General features: G+C 41.2%; 1 protein-coding gene across 12 annotated transcripts in view; it reads left to right on the top strand.

The window, feature by feature from the left end:
* TNRC6C (trinucleotide repeat containing adaptor 6C) overlaps positions 1 to 22,766 on the top strand; it is a 104,455-nt gene that overhangs the window by 4,807 nt on the left and 76,882 nt on the right. For 11 of the 12 annotated variants that reach the window (XM_050981266.1, XM_050981270.1, XM_050981261.1 and 8 more), the window contains exons 2-3: positions 16,220 to 16,319; positions 17,140 to 17,161. In XM_050981266.1, coding sequence (XP_050837223.1) covers positions 16,257 to 16,319; positions 17,140 to 17,161 — 85 coding nt within the window. In that variant the 5' untranslated portion in view covers positions 16,220 to 16,256. Of the gene's footprint in view, positions 1 to 6,779; positions 7,021 to 16,219; positions 16,320 to 17,139; positions 17,162 to 22,766 lie in introns of those variants that run through there. The other variant, XM_050981260.1, reaches the window with a different exon arrangement.

The raw sequence follows: 22,766 nt of genomic DNA, 5'->3' as shown, positions 1-22,766 counted from the left end.
GGGGGATGTGGGAACGGGTAATATGTTAACTTAGCAGCTGGCCTCGCCGAGATAAACATGCGCTTTTCCAAATGCTGTCATCTGGCCCCTTTCCAAAACAAGCTGAAGGAGGAGGTCAGGGGTGGAGCTATCCCCTGCTTCAGTAAAAAGAGGCTTTCATTTGGAAAGAATTGCCGGATCGTATTGACTAAAAGAACTGCAGATTTAAAATAAAATGACCAAACCTTTCCTGAGTAAACCAAATGGTCTCTCTTGATGGCTTAAATTTAAGTGCCTTGTTACAGTGCTGCTTCTCTTTAAAGGTTCAGCAGCTTCAGTGCAGAGTGCATATTAATGCTTTAAAAAAAAAAAATCAGTGTTTTATGTAAGACTTTGAACATGACAACTGATAAAAAATCTATCATCTTTGGTAACAGTAGAGACCTGCAACACAAAAGTGCTATTGTTTTAATTGTTTAAAATTCAGATTACAAGATAATGGTAATACCATTAGAAGGTTTCCCCTTGGCCTAGAAGCTGCAGGTAGGAGTGTGTCGATCCCTCAGTATTAAAGATGAATGATAAGGAAACCTCTTAAATGTCTGTGACGCTGCAGTCTAGCCAATTTAGGATCAGCTGATGCCTTCCAGTGATAATGGCTTGAGGTTTTCAGCTGTATTATGAAGATATCAGCCAGGGCAAATAGTGTTTAGAAGAGAAGTATGCTTTATTGAATGGGGAGATGATCTAGAAGTGACAGTAAATTGCATTACTAAATGATCTATGTGCTCTGTGCCGTGTCTTCACTGGCAAATGCTGTTGGTAAAATGAAAGATGGTTATTCTTAATGTATGAAAGCAGAGGAATCAAAGTATTATTTGATCTCCCTTTAGGAATCTGTGCTAGTTAGGAAAATTGTCAACTGAAAGCATGGCTAAGTTGTACATGTAGGAGTACTTAGGCTTATTTTATCATTACTTAATCATGGTTAACTTCACTGTGGATTCCCCAATACAGTTACAACTGTGTTTTCTGATACTTCATTTGTGTTTCTTCCTACCTTGTCACTAATATGTTTTAAAATCTCCCGCCTGAGATACAGATGTCTGGATTTGATCATAAACAAACTGCCTGTTCTGGCACAGAGCAGGCACTGTGCTCTTTGAGGTCGTGTCAAAGATGGTGGAAAATGCAGCACTGCTCTAAAATATGCATCTGATTCTTTTGTCTTCTTTTTGAAGAGAGTAGCATGTCTCTCTTCCTCCCAATAAAAAGGCTTCTGTCACTGAAGGCAGCTGTGAAATAAGTGGCTGTTCTTGCATCTCGAGGTTCAGGGTACCAGGCAAATCCAAGTGAGTTTTGGTCTCAACCCTGTGTGTGAATCAGCGCTGTAATTTTTCAGCACTGAGGTCTCAAACGTAGTTGTAATTCAAGTTCATAAAATATTAGAAGCCCTGACGGTCCTGAGGTCTGGTTTCTGGAGCTCTTCCCCGTGGGTTTGCAGCCAAGGATGGCTGAGAGGGAGAACAGTTATCTGTGCTGCAGCAGTGATGGTTTATGGCTGGGTGCCCAGATTGTCTGGCTTTGCACACAGCTTTATAGTTTGCCTTTGAGGGCTGTGGAGGAGGTGGAAGTCATTTGTAATAAACAGCTATCTGCAGCCTGCTTTTTTTGGGGTTTGAAATGTACAGCCATTTAAAAAATTGCAAACCAGATGCACATTTACTTAGATTTCAGTCCGGAACCTCTATGTTTTAGGAACTTGGTTATGAGAAATGATAACAATTGCTTATTGCTTTGTATTGAAAATACCTAATATTTATCCCTTAGATGTTTGGGCTGTTTTTTAAGCTCTGCATTGCTAGACAATAAGATTTTTCAGGTTTTTCTTTTTTTTTTTTTTTTTTTTTTTCTTTTTTTTTTTTTTTTTTTTTTTTTTGTTGGAGAGAAAAATTGACTTGTCAGATCGGTTGGCATTCTTTGTGGTAATTAAGCCCCAGAGAAAAATATGTTTATATATCTCAAAATAGTTTTCATGCAGCTACCAGCTATAGGCTCATTTAGGAAAAGATAACAGCCACCCCCCTTCCACAGCAAGGAAAATAACAACTCTGGGCTAAGTTTAGTTGTTGCCCATGGATGTTTTCAGAGGGAGATCCATTCTTCCCTTTACTTCTCTCCCCTAGGTTCTTGTTCCTGGGATCTGTGCATGTTTTCCCATGCTGATTTTCTGAAGGGATGGTGCTGCTGCCTTTGTTACGGTCTTGCCCAAGAGGAGTCTCTTAGAATGGCATTACCTGATTTTTCTTAGATGTGCTCTTTTCCTTCCTATTCCTTTCTTCCCTTCCCGTGTTCTGTATGCACAAAGTTTACAGTTTTCTCTTTCATCCTGCATTTCCAAAGATTCCTGATGGGAAGTGGGAGAGCTGTTTGTTTTGGTGAAGGGATAGGGAGTGCTTAAACACATTCTGGGTGGTCAGTGTGTCCACGGATCGATTGTTAGTCCAGGCTAACTTCTGCCAAGTCTATTTTAAGCTCAGCCAGATATCTGTGTCGTGTCAGTTTGATTTCAGTCCTGCTCAAGCCTCCGACTCTCAGGTCTTTTAGTTCTTCAGAATTCCAAAGTGTTTTCATGGCTGATGCACACGTCATTCATTGGTGCTGACAATGGAGATCCTTGTTTTTAAACAGTAGCTGGTTACTGGTAAACAAAAGAGCATCAGCCCAGTGCTTTAACACAAACCATTCTAGAAAAAAGGAGCAGTTCAGGGAGAATGCCAAGGGAAAAAAAAAAAATCAGCTGTACAGATGCATAATGTGCCGACTGCCATTTTCCTGTGCCCCTACAAGGTCATTAATGGACCATGGAAGGTGGTCTTGGTGGTGTTTGTAGTGTTTTTGCTTGAACTCAGTGTATGTTCACAGTAGCCCTGAGGATGATCCTGCACATAAAATATGAAGCTGAAAACTGAAGTAGCACTGCAGGCATAACCTGATGGGGGTGTGTGTAAATCAAGTAAATAGCTCCTTACACCAGCCTGTTACCAAAGGCAGGAGCAGGATTCCTCATTGTCTCTCTGCTAACATCATTCTGTCCATCTGCAGGTCTCAACTTCCCTCTTCCCTCAGTATTTTTAAATTCACTTACCAAGTGCACAAACTTAACAGAGGAGAATTGCTTCCAGTGTTAGTATTGTCCGAGTTTTTACCACATCATCAGCTTTGAAATGGGTGCTGCCTTGACATTCTTTCTCTTACAAAAGATGCTCCATCTTTGCAAATCTAATCATCCTTATCTCCTTATGGTGGAGTGCTGTAAGTGCCCGGTACTCATTCCTGTTTTGTGATGCAGAAGAAATTGCTCTTAGTTAAAAATAACCTGTTGGCATTCCGGTGCTGTTCACATCTTCCTGCCTATGAAATTATTTGGTTTCTCTTTGCTGATGTAAACTATAATGAAGTATATGTTTATCCTGAATCTTTCAAAAATGAATTAATATGTGGGATGCAACATCTTCTAATAAGGAAGGAGGAGAGCCTAGAGGTAGCAAAGTAAATGCTATTTAATTTTTTTCTATTATGATTATAATAAAATATATGTCTGATCCAGGTGTGGAGCTACATTTGGCGTCTCACAGTAATAGAATTGCTGCTGTTGAGGAGCAGAGTCTCTGTATAAATAGCACTGTTTCAGTTGAAAGATTTGTTATCTGGGACTTGATGGAGCTTGGTGAATGTGGTGAATTTTTACTATTTCTGTTCTTCTAATCAGTCTTCTAGAACTCAACTCCTTCACTTGAGAAAAGAATGGTCCGAGTAAGTCTCATTACACCAACAGTGCATTAGAGATGTCAGTCTTTATACTCTGCTACCACATTTACATGTAATAATTGAATAAAGCAATGGTTGGCTTAGTGGATGGATGTTTATGTAATGATTTGCCTAAAAGAAGACCCTTAACTTGAATTTTTTTCTTACATTTGTGAGAATGAAATGTACTTCACCATTCTCTGGGTGAAATACTGCAGTGATGGCAAAACTCATTGCTTTTGAAGCCAGCAACCCAAACTGATAGATATAATCTTTTTTATCTGGGTGATATTGCAGCTGATAGTCCACCACCACCATTGCACTGAAATTGTGCTTCCATCCTGCCAATCCCCAATCCCTCAGTCAGCATCCAGACAAGCAAGAGATGCTCAGCTTTCTGGAATTCTGGCTGCATCTACTGATCAGATAACATACTTGGAGACACTGGATATATTTCTGAGAATATTTGCTCCCCTGGGCATTTCATGCACTAAATGAAGGCATAAAATAGTTATTACTAAGATCATAATTGACCATAAATTGATTTCCAAAGTGGTATTTACTGCAACTAGTTTTCCTGTCCTGGAAGATCATTTATGGCTATTTCCTTTCCCCATCTCTCTCCCACCCTGTCTCTCCTCCCCAATGGAGCTGCTATTCATTTGCTAAGTTGAAAAATGGATGATGGCCCATTCTGATGCTGGGTCTGATATTCTAATTTATGCTTTTACTATGGAAAGTGAAGAGAGGAGCAGAGAAGTTTATTTCCATTAAGCTCAAGTTTTAAGGATTACCCTTTCAGCACTGCAGAGCTAATCTTTTAAACTCTGGTAGGTTTGTGGAAGGAAAGGTGGATGGATTATGCTGTTCCTTAATTTTGGATGGCAGGATAAATCTTGAACTGAATCCAGTTTCCAGCCTAAATACAGGTACAGAGTAATTGTTTCTTATCTTATTCAAATTATGCTGCCATCTTAATTTTCAAAGCAGCCTGGCAGCTGAAGATGCAATGGAACAAAAACTTAAAAGCTTCAAAAGTATTTTCTTTAAGTTAAATGACTTGATTATGGTGAACAGTGTGTTTTGATTTTTGTAGTGAAATGCTAGGAGTGTATAAAGTGCACAGATGAAGTAGATTTTCTTCATTTGTGTTTAAACTTTCAGAAATTTGCAGTGCACAACTTTTAGTACAGTTTATTAGTCTACAGTGTGTTTTGTCTTCCTTGACTCAGATCAAATTTGGCGTTAACCTCCTGCCGAGAATTCCAGGACCCCTGACATTTTATTGTGACTCTTGATTAGCTCACCAGGGTTCCTGCTAAGAATTCTTCTTTCATTCATTTGATAAATTGAATTCCCTATTCACAGTGCCTTTAAATAGAATGGTATTTGGAAAACTTGAAGACAACAGCTTGAATGTTCAATGAGCTCACTCAGCAAATTTAAAAATGCAGAAGAAGGAAATCATGGGTTTGTGTATTCTGAAATCTTCTTAAAGAATAAACATCGCAAAAAAACTTAGATCTCTATCATCATATTTGCTTTAAGTGTATTTCCCATTTGGTTTCTAAGACAAGGAGTTCTTTTGACATCTCTTTTCCCCTTTTCATCTTGTTTTGCCTTGTTATGTCAGTAGCTGTGCGTTCAGCTTACCTGTGCGTGTGGGAGCAGGTATGATGAGGTGTCACTGCACAGAGTGACAGAGGGAATTCAGCTTCCCAAGGCAGTGTGGAGAGAGAGCACCTCATCCTTCCCACCCTGGGCTCTACAGCATGAGGAGCAGTGTCCTTATTTTTTCTGATTTTAGATGTGGGGACAGCCCTTCCCTGTGAGACTGCTGTGCTGTGATTCCCCCACCCAGGTCTCTCTGTCAGCTTCCTGGAGTGGGGGCTGCAGCAGGGTCCTGCATCTCACCCACCCATGCCTCCAAGGTGACACCTGGAGATCTTAGTGTTGGGGTAGCTGAGACCCACTAGAGATTGGCTTCTTCAGCTTCTGCCACACATCTAGGAAATGATTTTAATGTCACAGGACAGCCCAGGCTGGAGGGGACCTTAGGTCATCTCAGATGGGCAGATGAGTGTTGGGGTCGGGTGACGCGTGTGTGTCAGGTCACTGCTGCTCTCACTGTCCTGCTGTGCTGGTGTTATTCTTGGACATGTCTGGTACAGTCTCCCTGCCTGTGGCTAGGAATGAGGGCAGTGGGTGTGCATTTTTCCACTCTGCCTAAGGGGAGGTGTTGCTCACCTTCCTGGGCCTGAGTAATCACTGGAACCGCTCATGAACATGGACACCCAATGGACCTGTGTGCCTGTGCTGCTGTGAGCTGGGAGTCTTTTGCTGAAGGTATTAGCACCACCTTATTCTCAGAATAAACATAAGGACAGCACCATAAAGCCTGTCTTCAGGGTAAATTCTGTTTCCTTTTTTTGATGCTGTAGGTTGTGTTGTCCAGCCCCACCTGTGTGAGAGCACCAACCTGGTCTTCAGCTCTGGCAATAAATAAGTTTACTGTATTTTCACCTGCTGCTGACAAAGTGATTTGGCTCAGAAATAATTAAACACTGGCACCTAACTGTGATGGAAGGGGGAAAGGAGGATTAGGTGTGTTGGAAATCCTTACAGGCAAAATGGTGCATCATTGTTGTAAAACAAACTTGATTTTCAGTTTTTTTTTTTAACAGAGGAGCATAAAGGCTTAGCTTTGCTTGCTGGAGGGCTCTGAGGGTTTGCTGCACAGTGCTCCCAGCTGTGGCCTGTCCCTCCTGACCCCATTGTCCCTTCAGCATGACAGGTGACTGACTGGCTCCACCAGCCTCTGTCCCTGGGAGCGGTCAGCTCTGAGTCTGCGTGCAAAACATCCTGTGGAGCTGCTGCTCCTGTTCCAATTTCCTGGCCTCCGACGTTGCAGTATCCCTGTGCAGCTGCCCCAGGAAGCAGTGCTCCTCTAAAGTGTTCTTGGAGTTCAGCTAAATGGAGCCTGCAAGCTTGTCTGTGGGTTGCTTCTGCTCCTGGGTCAGCTAAAGGGTGACACTTGGTCACTGAGAGGGACTGGCACAGGGCTCTCATCTTCTGAAGTATTTCCAGAAACCAAAATAGCCAGCCGTATCTGGAGAGACAAACATGCCGTGCTCTTGCTGAGCTGCTGGATTCCAAAGCTGTTTTCCTTTGTGCATTATGTCCCAGGAAGATTGGGGACGAGCTGTGGAGCAGATGCCAGATCAACTGCTGGTAACTATCATCAGGCCTGGGAGGGAGGGTGCTGGGAATGTGAATCTGGTTATCTGCACCCTTCACAGTGTGTAGCTTAATTTTTCCATCACTCTGTGTTTGCCCGGGGAGGAGAGTTGTTTTTCATAGCATGTTTCTTGCTGTTTGTAGCCTGCTTTGAGTGATGAAGTCAAGGCAAGCTTTTTTTTTTGGCTGTGGGGCTTTTTTACTTTTGGTCCTTGCATAGCCTGAGTGGTGCCCATGGTGGGGTACTTAAAGTCTTTGGGGTGTTGTCAGCAGATTGAGGGAGCAAATTCTGTTATGGTTCATGCCTGAAATGCATAATGGCTGAGGTTTGGTGTACAGTTCTAGCCCGTGGCCACATTTACCTACTAACTCCTTGAGCTGCCCCTTGTTAGAGCTTGTATATCCCCTCTCCACAGCGCAGGGATATTATTTACACTAATATCCCTGCACTGTGGAGAGTAGCACCTCCACAAGAGAGGGGGTGAACCTGTGTGGTGGCATCCCTGTGGGATTATCTACATGAATCTCTTCATTTGGATTGGAGCTTCCATGATTGATCAGGTGATTGTCCCCACTTGCTGTGCTTTGATTGGCGTCATGTGTCTCCGAGTGCAGTTATCAGATGCCTTTTAAATAAAATGTCATGGGATGATGAGTTCCAAGGGTGCAGTTAATGCTTTCCTGCTGCATGGGAGCAGGCTGGAACTGGCTCCACCTGGAACAGGGATGGTGTGAGTAGGAAATTCTCTGCAGTGACAGTTTTGCTCTGCAGATCCACTCTGGTGTGCCCTGCTCAGTAATAAAGGGGTAACCCACACCTGCAATATTCCTGGTTTTACTCCAGTGCTCTCATCAGCACCTCCCAGCTAACACACCAGGTGAAACTGGAGTGTTTAACAAAACCAAAAGGAAGTCTCTAGATGAACAAAAAAAACCCCAACTCCAAGCCCTGCAAACTTTTACTGGGACTTGGCAGTGCTTAGATATGGGCTCTTCAAACTTCTGGTTTACCAGTCATACCTCATCTGCATCTTTAGTTTGTAAAACTTTTTCTTCTCTGGAATTTCCCCCCTCTTCCAGTCCTTGATAATAACCAGGAGAAGCTAAAACAAGGCCAGGTCGGTGTGCTTTTGAAAAATATCTTGAATTGAATGATAGTAACTACCTGTTCTGCTTTATTTTTGTTCTAATCTAATCTGCTTGAGTGGTTATTTACCTTATGTGTACACAAAGGAGGGTCACAGTAAGTTAACACTGGGTGAGCTGGAAACTTCAGTGGGAGCCCAGGTCCTGCAGCACACACCAGCTGGAATTCTCCTTTTCTCTCCTTGGGGTCCTGCCAGGATTTTATTGCTCTTCAACCAATATTCCAAAGTGACATCTTAGAAACACCATGTGCTACTGCTGGAAACACAGCCTTGAGACAGAGCATGGAACACAGAAATTCTTTCTGATCCTGGAATTTCTATTTTACACTTTGTAGGAGCAGGATTATTAATTTAATCTCATGGACAATCTAAAATGTGCCTCTAGTTTCACCAATTTTAATTGAGTGTGTTGCTTTTCACACCGTGTTCTCAGCTAATGCTGTGATGTTCTTGGTTGGTTTTGAATGGCAGCTGAATTCTGCTCCTGCAGAGACTCCAGATTTGGTGGAATTTCTGAGTGGCTGCAAGAATCTGCCTGCTGCCCCTGTTCAGATCAGTTTTCTGTTACACACTTCAAGATAAGTTCACCAGAAGCTGGAGCTTTCAGAGTCCCAGCCCACATCTGTTAGCAATGGATGGTATCTTGATGTTTCAGAGGAAGGAATCTCCTGTCAAGGCAAATAATCTATTAATGAGGCCCAATTGCAGGACAGGGACATAATTGAACAGTGAGAAACCCCAAAATATGGGATCAAGAAATCATAAATTGAAGTCAAACAAAAATGACTCCCCACAGGAAAAAATTTTGCACCCAGACTTTTAAAATACAATTGTAGTTTCAAGCTGTGTGCTCACAACTGAACATGTAACTCCTCCATAGATTTATCTTGTGCACAGGGTGTGACTGGGGGCTTCTCCCCCACTAATTCCCTGGAAAGAAGATTGTAGGATTTCAAATTGTAGGATTGTAAATGGGTAGAGGCCTCCAGTTCTCTAATTGTTTTTGTGTCTAGGAGTTGGTGTGGCCTTATATCAACGTTGCTTCATAAAAAAATAAATCTTCTTTTCTTTTTATGTTTTTCCTCTTTTCTTCTCCAAATGTATATTTATAAAGATTTGGTATACATTTTAATGTTGGGTTTTTTTTAAATGCTTCAGTGTGGAGGATTTTTCTTTACCTAATCCAAATCTTCTTTGTTGCAATTTAAATTCAGTGCTGCTTACCACAGCTAAAGGAGAAAGACTTTACTCCTTGCTTCTCTGCCTCTGTCTTTAGCACCTTTTTGAATAACAGGGTTCCCATCTCTTTAGATTTAGTGAAGTTTTTTCCAAAGGCCTGTGCTTTCTTCATTTCCTGGGTGCTGTTTTCTGGGCTCTCTCCAGCTGACCTGTGTCTCTCTTGCTGTAGAAGTCCCAAGCTGGACACAGCACATCAGATAAAGAATTTCTGACCATCTGTGATGTTGTTGCTTTGCCTTTGGAGTGAAATCCACTGTAGCACCTGCTTTTTTGTCTCCCCAAAACTGGTGTTCTGCCACTTGTTCCCTATGCTGTATTTATATAGGATTTTTTCTGCCAAACGTGGTACCCTGTGCTTTTTCTCACTGATTCTCTGCCTTTTTTCTGCATTATGAGTTCATCACAGTTCTCAATATTGTCCCTCCTTAATTGTTTTCCAGCCCCATGACTTGGTATATTCTGGAAACGAAGTAAGTGGACACATTTTTCCTGCAGCAAAGTGGTTAATTAAAATTTTAATTTATTGTGCCACTGCTAGACGTGTGGCACACTGCAACAGAAATTCATCAGGTCTCTGCCTTGTGGGAGGGGTTTTGTGGGTTTTTATTGTAATTTTGTTATGTACCTTAAAATTACTAAATAATAGTTGTTAAAACTATTAAATAATAAAGCAATCATATCCTTACTAACAAAAATATCCCTGTGGATTGAAAAGTCAGTTATGTAGTTTAGTTGCTTCTCTTTCATCTTTTCCAAAAATACCTGGGACTATGCTGTAAGAAAAAAAAAAAATCAAGCTTTTTTTTCCCTCCACAAATCCTTGTTAGCTCTTGCAGATATTTTTTTTCTTTTCCCTTGTAAGTTATGTGTACAGTCTTTGCCATCTGCTGCTCTTCCAGAGTGCCATCCATCCACCTGCTCGTGCTTTAAGGTAACCTGCAGTGACTTAGACATGGTAAAATGACAGCAGGCCCAGCCAGGGGGGGGAACATCCCATTTCTCTCAAGAATTTTTAAGCTGTTCTTGTCTTTGCTGGCCTGATTTCCTCTTTGGAGTGGTAGCAAAATGTTTAGCTCCATCTCCTTTTCTTCCCTGCCATTTCCTGTGAGTTTCTCTGAGAAGCCAGATCATCTAAAATTTTGAGAAAAGGGACTTTTAAACACATCTTGAGTGTTTTGTCTGTATTGGTGTTTGCTCCTCTTATTGGGCCCCACGGGGTGTTCTCTTGATGGGGGAAACTTTTTTGTAACAATTTTGTGTTAGGAAAGAGAGACGTATGGGACTTTTTTGGTCTTCAGTTTGTTTATTGTTACGTTATTAAAAGTTTTGGTAGATCATCTGTACTAGATTTAGTGCACAGGACTGTAAGAAGCACTGTAAGAAGAAGAGACAACTCTCCAAAGCTTCCATCTTATTTCCTATTTACGTCTATACTAAAAATCCTAAAACTTAATACAAAGTACAGTATTCTCTATTTCTGTTTTACTCTCTAGTGAAGTCCAGTCTATCTCAAAGTCTTATTAGCCCTCTCTGTAAACAAAAGTTAAAACCAGTACTTCAAAATATTCCCTGTCCCCTAAGATCCCACATGCTGGAGCTATATCCATCAGAGCTTTGGGAAGGAAGCCAGAAGGGACCTGTGCAGGGATGGAGGTAGGGCAGGAGCAGCCTGGCTGTGGGTGCTTTGCTGCCCCTGGCACCAGCTTGGCCAGAGCCCATGAAATCCCTGGGAGAAATCCCTGGGAGAAATCCCTGGGAGAAATCGGTGTCGTCATGCGGCTCCTCACCAGCGCAGCCGTTGTTGGCCATCTGTTCCCCGCTGACCTCTTTAGGGAGGGCTGGAACTGAAAGAAAACTACTGTCACTTCAGCCCCCACAGGGTCATCTGTCACTGCTCCCCCTTCCCCACCAAGAATCAAAACTAATATTTCCTCTTGCATGTTAATGAAGCACTTAAAGGTTGGGTTGTTGTTGCTTTTTACAGGCACGGTGCTCGTGTTTTTCTGGCTTTTCTCAGTTTGTCCCCCTGTGTTTGTGCTGGTTTTTTTCATATTTCCTTCTTACTTATTTGACCTAGTTTTGCATGCTGCTTTCTTTTTTGAGGTGATTGGAGAGCTTGTAATTAGGGACCAGCTTGACTCTTTTTGATTAATGACTGAGCCTGGATATCAAGGGAACAAAGCTGGCACTTTACCAGTCACACCAGCTCCTTCCCTTCACCCATATTTACTGTGCAAAGGTCACAGAGCTGGACCATGTAAAGATGAAGCAGGAAACAAAATTAGCAATTAGCAAATACAGAGTTTCAGTTTATCTGTTACAGCACTTGTGAAAACAAAGATTGCAGATGCTCTGGTGACCTCCTGCTTTGTGTAGGATTCCTGCTGTACATGTGGGTATCTGCATTGTTGTTTAGATTCCTGGTGGCTTCCAAAAAACAGAACCTGCCTCTTCATATGGGATAGTATTTCAGGTGTCCTGAAGGAATTAAAGCCTGCCTTTCCAGAGTTTGATGCTCTTATTTTGGTGTTAATTTTTGATCCCATTTCATCACCACTCTTCAAGCTCTTTTCCACCTTCAAAATTTCAGCCACTTCTTTCTTACAATGAGATCTTGAAGAATCTCCTAAGTAGTAATTTTCTTCCTTTCTGTTTGAAACTGTGTGATACCAGATTTGGAGAGCTTGTCTTTAAGAGCTCATGTCTGTGCTGTCCAAACCCTCTGTTATCTGTTATCACCTGTAACAATGCATGGATCTATTAATTCCCTCCATAAAACCTCCACAGCCTGCATTTGGATGAATATTTGCCAGTTCCTTACAATTCTAGTTATAAGATTTTCTTTTTTTCCAGTTTTTCCGTCCCATCATCACTGTTAGGACAAATGCCTATGCAGGAATGCACGATGGCCTCTTGTATGATGGGGAAAGCCAAAACCAGAGCAGTGCTTGAGCAGCTGTGTGCAAGTTGTAGGATTTCTGTCAGTAAGAGTAACTTCCACAGCTGGCAGGGGAGTTTATTCCAGCATAAAGTAGGATTTAAAGTGCAAGAGGTATCTTGGAATTAAAGTAAGGTAGCTAAACCAGACAAAGGCATCTGTAGACAAGGATTAGGAATGCTGTGCTGAAAAGGAGTTTTCCTATGTTATTAAATAAACCTTTAGCATCTTGCTTATACAACAAAATTAATGAGGTTGTTGAGATTAGGAGCAGTGTGACACAGAATGACAAGAGAGACAGGTCTGTGTTTAGCCCTCAATTACTGCAGGAACTTCTGAACTCTAAAACCCTGTGTGGGCAATAATACACATGGACTCTACCTGAAGGTTGTTGAAGAACACTGTTCCCAAAAGGAATATTGCAGGATGCATCCAGAATGTCCCCTCAGTGCTGATCCACAATACCAGCTGTGCCTTAAGCTGTGGAAGCAATCCAGCTAGAAAACTCAAGTTCTTACTTAGCTTGAAAAAAAATCAGCCTAAATTTGTTAATTTTTTTAAAGGGATTAATAAACCTTTCAGCAGCAGGCACTGCCGGGCCAGAGCCACAGTGCTGGAGTTGTGGCCATGACCTGCAGCTCCTCTTGCTTTCCTGTTCTGAGAGAGCTCTCAAGCACATGCACTTTAAAGATAACCTTGGCTTAGGCTTGGATTTCATAAGCAATTTGCAATCTGTGAAAACACCACTTCATTCTGTAGTAAAACTCCTTGCTCATAAAAATCCCTCCCCATTCAGATCCATATGTAAGAACAAGGCAAACTCCTACAGGGATATTCTGAGACACTCCTGCTTTAGAACATGAGCTTTGTGTTCGTAAATGTTTTAGCCTATTTCCTGCAATAAAGATTAAATTGTCGCTCAGGAAGTAAAGCTGCAACATGTGCCTCTGACAACGTAATCAAACTCTATATAGCCATGTTTTTATTGTTTTCCTTTTGTTTTGCTCTTAGATGACTAATTTCTGCCTAAAACTGACAGCAAGAGTTGCCATCTGAGAGGCCGCTTGGAGCTTTATTTCTATTTTAAGCATATTTAAAGCACATGTATTCAGAAGTGTCATTATGTAAATCAGTTTTGAAAATTGAGCTCCATTAAAAATTGCAGTATCATTTTCTGAGCTAATCCGAGGCTATTTTAATCTCAGAAATGAAAAAATAACCCCACAACCAAACCTCAGGTTTTTGTGAGGAGTGGCACTTCTTCCTCTGATGTTGTAATTGCTGTGCTAATATGGTAATAAAATACTTTGTATTCTTAGTGGGGCAAAATGTTTGCTCTTCTTGGATTTGGAAAATTCACTGGCCTGAAATTTGGACTGTTTGGAAATTCCACTGCATTGCCTGGAAATAAAAATTGATAGTGGAGTCCAGTGTAAGGAATGATTTTGGCAGTGGTGAAAGTTGATCCCCAGGGTTGGACACTTCAAAGGTTTGGCTGGACCAAGAATGGTTGGACCAGATGATCTTTAAGATCCTTTTCAGCCTTGTTATTTAGGAAAAGAACTTGATATTAAAAAAGAGGCCTAACAAGGAAGCTGGGTAATATGTACTTTTATAGCTTAAAGAAAACTCTGCATGTTAGGCAAAGTGGTGGTGGTGGTGGTTTGTTTTTGTGTGTGGTTTTTTGTTTTTGTTTTTAAATACTGCCCTGAGTATTGAAGGGGATTTAAATGTAACTGTGGTGTTCTGGAATGGCTGTAATGGCGTGGGGTTTCTTAAATACCAGCAAGAGGAAACCAAAAAGTTTCTCATTTTACATAGGCTTGTTTCATTCACCTGCTTTCAAAAACCAGAAAAAGCTGAACTTCCTCTGGCAATAGTCTGAGAGCTTGGGGGAGTTCACTGGAACAGGGCCTTTGTAGAGTCTGCTGTGACTTGGATAGGGAGCACTGCAAATGAAGGGACTGGATGTTGTTTCTTTGTAGTTTCTGAGGTCCTGGGGACTTCTGTTCTCCACTGAGCTAACAGGGATAAAGGCAAATCTGTCACAGTTTCAACTCAGTTTCTTTAGGCAACCCAAGTCATCACTTTTTGCAAAGTCCTAGAAGAAGCCATTTAAAAGTACAGTTTCAAGCACCTTTGTCTTAAATGTGATTGACCATTTTCTTAGTGTAATGCAAATCCCCACCTGCAGTTCCCAAGGGCAGATGTTTCCCAAACCTCAGTTTACAGTACAGGGTTTAAAAGGTGGCTCCTTGGAACTGGCATAAGCTGAGCAGGTGGTGAATTTTTGGCCATGACAGAAGGTGAATCAGTAAATAAAAAACAGATACTTAATGCCATTTCAGCTGCCTGGACCTCCAGTGGTGCACCAAGAGCTCCCAGATGTGCCCAACCTCTGGCTGCTATTCCAGACCCTGGGTCTTGCCATATCTCTCACTTCTGTAAATAGCCTGAGTGCTGTAAAGTGCCTTAAAAAGGCACTAACACCTAAGTTTAGAGCTGTGAATTGCTTTCTGTAGTGTTTATAGTTCGGGGTGACACAAGGAAAGGGAATCTGCTTTTAATTTAGTCTGGAGCTCCATACAGGATCTGTGTAAGCATTAAAGCATCTGCAGTAGCCAGGATCAGTATTTTCAGGCAAGGGAAAAAGCCAAATCCCAGAATGCCCTTCAGCACCAAAAGATCAGAAGCTACAATGTTCCTTTTTTTATAAGAGAGGGAAACTATGTAGGAAAATGCAAACTTCTTAAGAGGCAAACTGTTTCATAGGGAATGTTTAAAGACACTATGTGCAAAATCTGAAGAGTGGTTGTTTTCTCCTTTAGGTAAAGAGCAGACAGATTGGGACCAAAAATAAAGAGTTTTGTAACTAAACCCTCTTTTTTTAAACAGCAATAAAGATCCAGACAAAAGGGAGGGGGGCTGCAGGCTTTGGCAAGTTAAATGTAAAGCAATAGTAAATTAGGCTAAAAGTGGTCTTGAGGAGTAATTGGAAGGCTTTGAATCTAATAATAGTGATGGTAATGGCTTCAGCCCATCAGAAACAGCCTTCTCAGAAGATCTGTAAGGCTGATAAATGATCAGGACCTGAAGAGCTGTCAAGGAAGATAAAGCAGTTATAGAGAAGTAAATGAATTATTTGCATTGGTATTTATTGAAAAGGATGTTGGGAGGGTCATTGCTATAACCATTTATTTCAGTGATGGACACAGGAAGCAGAGAAAAGAAGGTTTCAGATAGGTTTTCTTCTTGCTTTGGAAGGATTCAGGTTAATTTTTAATCAAGATGATACTAGAACAGTCTTGTTTTGCATTAGTGCAAATTCTTCAGCTAGAGTTTATAGGATGAGCACAAAATATGATTATTGGAATTCATCTGGGCCTTAGTTTACAATTCTTGAGAACAAAATTGATGCGTATGGAAAATTAATGCAGCATGTGTTTGATCAAAAAGAGAAAAATAGTTGCAAAGTAATGTACTTGCTCATGATCTTCAAGGTATATTGTGAATCACAGCTGCTGAAAGCCAGCAGAACTTGCATTAATTACTTGGGTTTGTTCCTTTTTTTTCCCAGTTTCAAACTTTCTTTCCCTAGAATATGCTAATATTAAACAGTGCTTATGAGTGATTGTGGAAAGAGGTTCCAAATAAAATCTGTTCTTTCTGAATTCTCACTGCCTGCTATTTTATTTGTTGTGAGTTTCAATTTTGGAACAGCTTTTTTTTAGTGCTTTTATTGTAGCATTAGATGCAGCCTTTTTTAGACATGAGATGTAGAAAGTTAGCAATGCAAATATGGATTATTCACCTTCCTAGAGAAATTTCATCTTACTGAAAAGCTCTTCCTAACCTTTGTTTTTATCAGGGAGAAAGAACAAGAAACACAAGAAGAGGAACATTTGATGGAAGAAAAGAAAAAGAAAAAGCAGGAAGAAAAGAAAAAGAAGGAAGGTGCTCAGAAAAAGGTTTGTTCATGTTCCTGTTGTAATTGATCCCTTCACTTTTAAATGTGACTGTGGCTCCTGGTGCTGTAGCTTCGTTTCTGGGAGTGAGCCTGGCACTGGACCATTGCCACTGGCCTGGGGACAGGCTGTGGGCACAGAATCCTGCCCAAGCAGCTGTGCCAGGGCTGTGGCACTGCCCATGCTCACCACGCCCTGCTGGCAAGGGGCTGCTCCCACACCTGGCTCCCCTGGCCACTCCTCAGCCTCAAGTGCCTGGATCAGCCCCAGCAGGTGCTGGAGGCACTCTGGCATCCCAGGCTCATTTTCACTGCTGGCCATTCTCCTCCCTCATTTTCTGCATTGCACAGTTTTAATTTGAAATAAAAATTGAATGCTGTCTTTTCAGGTATAAAAATCAGGCATCCTAAAAATTTCCTGATAGATTAAAACATAAACAGGTCTTCTGTGAAAGCTGGTAGAGTGGGTGGGTTCAAAGGGATGCTGGACAAAGCCACAGAAGTTAATTCTGCTGGGTGCTCAAGGGTTCACACCCAGAGTGGGGGTCCAGAAAACCTCTGCCCCTCAGGAGAGGGAAGGCTGGGTGGGTGGAGGGGGCTGCTGCCCTCTCTTGTCATTCTTTACACTTCCTCTTTGGCCTCTGCTTCTGGCTTCAGGCAGACATTTCTATCACATGGAGTTAAACTAAAATTCTTAAATGAAACAAATGCCTGATTTATGTAAGCAGTTTCTGTAGAAAGTTAGGCCTGCAGCCCTCTAATTATTAGGTATCATTTGCAGTATAGATAAGTAGTTGATTTGTTTTGTTCTTCTCTTCTTTCAGGCTGCTGAACAAAAAACCAAAGGTAAATTCATGTTTATTCTCTGTGAAATGTTTGATATTTTTATAAGCTTGTTTAAAAATGTGCTTGTACTTTTATTCATTGTGTCTGTTTAATGAGGGGAGTATATCTTACTGGGATTGTTATGTTCCTAAAGTTTTGTTGGGATTCTCAGCATAAGCTTTGGCTTATCTTGCTGGGTATTCTGTGGCAGCCTTTTGACAAGAATATATGGATTAATTTTCTGTGAACCATAACACAGCATGTGTCATCTCTTTTGTCAAGACAGATGCAGTTTTCCATTTAGTTGTTAGTAGTTATTTATCTGTTTCAAAGACAAGTAATTGCCCCTTTCCCCTTGCACAATTCAACTCAATTTAATGTGTAAACTCAATTCATGGAGCTTAGAAGAAACTATTTCCCCTGCTGCCACCACTGCCTGTTTTTCTTTCTGTGTGGGTTTTCTGCCTGGGAAGTGAGTGGAGCTGCTTTGCAGCAGGTTCAGGAAGCAGCAGAGGGAAGGAATGCCTTCCCCTTTGGGGGCACTGGGCTGCCAGGTTCCCTGGGAGAAAAGTTAATGAAGCTGTGGCTTTTGGAAAGGTGAGGAAGAGAGGCAAGGTAATGTCTTTCTTCTGCATCTGATGGCTTACAGATCTTTTGTGTCTCAGTTCTGAGCCAGCCCAGATGTATTGTCATTTCTTGGTGGGTAATTGGGTGACAGACAGGCAAGTGGAGCTTCCCAGAGTCCCAAAGAATGAGAATTAAAGAGGAGCCAAGCTTAACGTAAGGGCTGGACTAAACAACTTATGTTTCAAACCCTCTTGATTTATCTATGTTTCAAACACTTATGATTTATACAGCAGAAATTAAATATTACTTTAGTTGTATGAACTCAGAAAAATAAAGTAATAACTGCATGATGAAGATACTGTGACAACAATTTATTGAAACTCTGCCCTATGTAGTTTTTCCTATGTAGAAAGGGAGAGGTCAGAAAGTTTTAGTTTGACTTCTGTAGCATCTGCACTGTGAGATCTCATGTCATTTATAACACTGGATTTTACTTTCAGGAGAAGGGAGCAGAGGTATGTGAGTCTCACTAAAACTTAAATACATGAAAACCTTGGAATTAAGATACATAAGAGCAATTTCTGTCTAAATGGAGTATTTCTGTTTTCACAGTATTGCGTGTTTTGTTCTCTGTATCAGCTCATTTCTGTGTGAAAAGGTTTCAGTGTTCTATAATGGATTATAATGACTTTTTAATATCACAATTCAGCAGCAGATGTTTTTGCTGTCAGGGTAACTAAATTCGTTTTCACGTGGTAATGCAGTGGCTCTTCATTTCTGTTACGAGTGAGACACAGAGCCTTCTGCTTTCCTTCTGTGGGCTGTTACTATTTCTGTCTGTGTTGTGACAGCTTTGCTTTTAATTGCTTGGAACTGCCACGTTTAAGTTTCTAGTTAATAATTTCAGTTTTTCAGGTATGCTTGTGAGTTTGTTTCTTTCAAATTTAGGGACTGCATTTCTCCATCTGTTGGATTTTTTTTTTTTTTTTTGTTCATTATCCATGTATTTAAGCATCTTCTATTGCTATAAACTATGGATTAGGAAGAAGACAGCAGTGGATAAGGATAGTTATGTTAGAGATTAAGCAGCTTTGGCATTTATTATTTGATCTGTCAGAGCAGTGATGCAGCTTTTTGTGGTTCAGCATCACTGGAAGGGGGGACCTGTCCTACAGAGAACCCAGACCTCCTGCTCATGCAGATGGCAAGGACCTGGGATTGTTTACAGTCCAGAAGTGACCCTTCTTTGAATTTCCTTTGTCTGGCAAATACTCCTTGCTTTTCAGGTTGCTCTATGGAAATGTTTTATTTCCACTTTATCATGCAGTTCCTTGCATTTTTATTTAGGAGGGATGTGCATGAGCTTATGAGAGGTAGCAGGAATTTGCTAAAATAAATAAAATATTAATACAAAATTAATGAGAGGAAAAATCTGACTGAATTTTTTTCCTACAATACTCAGAGTTGATTGTAAACTTTATTGCTGTGCTGCACCAAGTGCTTTATTTGGATACATTTTCAAGGATAAGTGACACATGCTACTAAAACTAAAAGGCAGCACAGGGATTATCATTGAATTTAGTTAATTTATTTCCTATCTGGGACACAGCAATTAAATTAGTTGTGATGACAGCATGGCAAAGTAAAACTGAGTGAGTGGACTGCAGCAGGTAATGCATGCCAGTGGGCAGGATGTATTAAACCAGAGATTAAAGCTGGACTGGAGCTGGACATTTTGCAAAATGTAGATTTTGGTAAGTGAGATCTTCATAAATGTGACTTAATTGAGCTCTTTGTGGTAACTTAAAAAAAATTGCTTAATTTTATGTGTGTGTCACTGGATTCTGCAAGTGGGTTGCCATGGCAGTGAGAGGTGCTTGCACTAGTTGGGTCCTAGTGAGAAAAAGAAATGCTCGTGCAGGTGGGATCTGGAAGGGTTTTTCAGTTTGTTTTTCAGCTGGCTGGGGCAGGGTGTTTGTGCAGTCCCTCGTTTGCTCTCAGCAGTGTTTGTGGAGGAGAAGGCACTTGGCTGAAGTGGGTAGGAAGGGCCAGGTGGTGAGGTTGAGAGGGAGGGGTTGCCTTTTGGGTTGGCTTCTTCTGTGCTAGAAACCTGTAACCAAGATCTAATTCTTTGTAATTAGTAGTTAGTTTTTCATGGATTTTTCTGTCACAGAGGTGTGGAGTTGCTGTGCTGGCCAGTAATGAACTCGTGTGGTTTGTTCATGTAGCTCCGAGCCGATCTGGGCTGCTGCAGGTTCAGTCTCTGTGAGGCCTCAGGAAAGAGAAGGGAAGAAAGAGGAAGGAGGTTTCCTGTGGGGGTGTGTTTGTGGTGTGTTGTCAGTTCAGTCTTGCTCTGAGGCCTCAGCCCCAGCTGAATGTTTCCATTTGTGATGTGGAGCACAAACCCTTCCAAAATAAACACACATTTCCACCCTTAGGGGAAAGGTATGTGCCTGCTGCTGGAGCCCAGGGCTAGGAGTGCTCCCTCACACAGCTCTTGCATCCACTGAAACAAATTCTTTTCTCTTTTTTAACAATGATCCAACCCTTTCAATCTTCTCTACATAACAGCTCCTTCAGTTTCTTTTTTTTTTCCCTGCAACATTGTTTGCCTGAGTATTTTTGTGAGGCTGGATCTTTTATAAATACCCAGTTGGCAACAATTCTAGGGAATGTGAAAAGAAGAAAGATTGGAGACCTGATAAAGACCTGAAATGTTTCTCAATTACTTGAAAACAAATGAAAGTAGTCTTCCTGTTCAGCTGGAGAGAAGCACTGCAGAATTAGATGAGGTGGGAAATGAGCAGGTTTTTATTGCACATTCAAGTTGTTGTTCTTTTATGGTAATTTTTTTCAGAACAGGACTATTGAGCACAGGCTATTAGTGTTTATTTTAAATGTATAAACTCTTGCCAGTTTATGTGCACTTGATCAAGAAACTTTGTGTATAAAGGCTTTTCTAATGAAAACATTCCGCTGTAATTGTGAGCTCTGTTCTGTTTGGTAAAGGGTCACTAGTATGGGAATGGCTGTTATTTAATAACTACAGGGGCTTTAAGGGACCTGTGCTTGTCATAAATACTATCAGGGTGGGTTTTGCTGCCTGCTTCTCTTCCAGCCATCCTCCTGCAGGTTTAGTCAGCACAGGTGATCAGTTCCTTGTCTGCTCCACTTCCACCTCAGCTGAATGCATTTGTCTAAAGCTGATATGAAATAGTTTAAGTGGGCTGTTACTCAAACATCCACCCTGGTAATTGAAAGGCAAAGTATCCATCAAACCCTCCAGCATTATATGCAACAAAGGTAAGTGCTAAATCTGCAAACAGAAAAATAAAAACAGTTTAGCCTATATACTGCAGTTAGTATAACATAGAAAGTATTTTGATAAATATTTTGATTAGAAATGTTAGGTGGAAAATATTTTTATCCCTTTACAGTAAAGCAGAGCTGGTCAATCTGTGCCTCTTGGACCTCCGTGGTCCCTGTAGGTCTGTCTGGCATGTTCATGGCAGGGGACCAGGCAGGGAGAGGTGGGATTTTCAAAGAGAAAATGGAAATTTCAGCACATGCTGGGGAGTGATGAAGCAGGATTGCAGGAGCTGGAGTGGCTGCAGTGACCCTGGGACTCAGCAGCCTGTCCAGCACTGCCTGTCCTCTGTCCCAGTGGTGCTGTGGCTGCTGAGCTGAGCATCATTCCCTTCCATCTGTGGTCTGGTGAGGAGCTGTCCCCTCCCCCAGGCTGTCTGGGCTGTGTGCCTTGGGACTCCTCAGTGTGTGATGATTTTAATATGCAGCTTGCAGAGTCAGGGAGGTTGTCTGCAGACTGGGAGATTACTCTGCCAACGTTTATGCTTTCATACATTTTATTTTGGGGGACTGAACAGAAAACATTTAACAGTGTGTGGTTGCTGGGTAAACCATTGTGGTGTCACAAATGTTGGCATAGTTCCTTCAGGTTATCTGTTATCCCACAGGCAGAGCTGTGTATTTTACCTGGAGGAACATGATCTGCTCAATTAGAAAAGGGAGTTAAGAGGAAAAAAAGAATGGATGAAAATATCTGAGATCCCATCCCCTGCTCTGGCATTTCTGTTGGGATGACAGGATTTGCAGCATACCTGTTTCCAAAGCTGGGTTATTTTCATTTCCAGATCAGCCATGTAGATTATTGCATATTTTTAAATTGATTCTTTACTTACCCTGCCCAAATGGGGTAGAATGTTTTCTGCCTGTGCTCATGTGTGTGTGAATCACCTTCCTATAACCTCCATTCTGCTCATACAGAAATGAAGTTTGTGTATATTGATAATGGGCTCCTTCTGGCTGTGGTAGATGCTACTGATGTTTTAATTCCATAGGAAAGAAGGGAAAATAAAACTTTTTACATAAGGATTTTAAGTAGAATTCTGACAGAGTGTAACACAATCAGTCTTTTTTAAAAAGAAAAGTCTTGAGTTTTTCTAGTTCATGTCATATTATTGTAGGAACCAGCAGAGGCTTTTTCCATAAGATTAGAAAATGTGTTCCAGCCTACAAATCAGGTATGATTTACAACAGATTTACAACCTCTGACTCATTTGAGTATTTATAGCTTGTGCTTGAATATCTGCCTCTGTCATCTTGTTAGTTAAGTGCTGTGTTTGTACTGAACTGCTGCACATTGTAGTGACAAAATGTGCCATAAATCATCATTGCAGAAGGAGGGGGAGCCCTGCAATAAGTTCTTCAATTAGATCTTAATATGCAGTCACTTGATAACTTAATGATAACCTGTGGCCATACATTAAGGCTTTGTAACACAAAAATGTTTTCTTTTTGATAAACGTTATCATGGGGGTGTTCTGCTACTATAAGTATCTTTAAACAAACATGAATTTGTTCATAAAACCCACTGAGCTATCACTTCTCTGATAGAGGAGTAATTGCCATTTTACAGCCTGCACAGAATAGAGGATGGAGGTAATTTGTGAGTCCAGTACTGGGTGAAGAGGAGTAGAAAATGCAAAAAGATTGAAGCAGACAGGAGGAGCAATTTGCATAGTCAAGGAGACAAAGCAGG

The sequence above is a fragment of the Serinus canaria genome, chromosome 18 (genome assembly GCF_022539315.1).
Source record: "Serinus canaria isolate serCan28SL12 chromosome 18, serCan2020, whole genome shotgun sequence".
Lineage (NCBI taxonomy): Eukaryota > Metazoa > Chordata > Aves > Passeriformes > Fringillidae > Serinus > Serinus canaria.
This window is presented reverse-complemented; position numbering and strand designations above follow the sequence as displayed.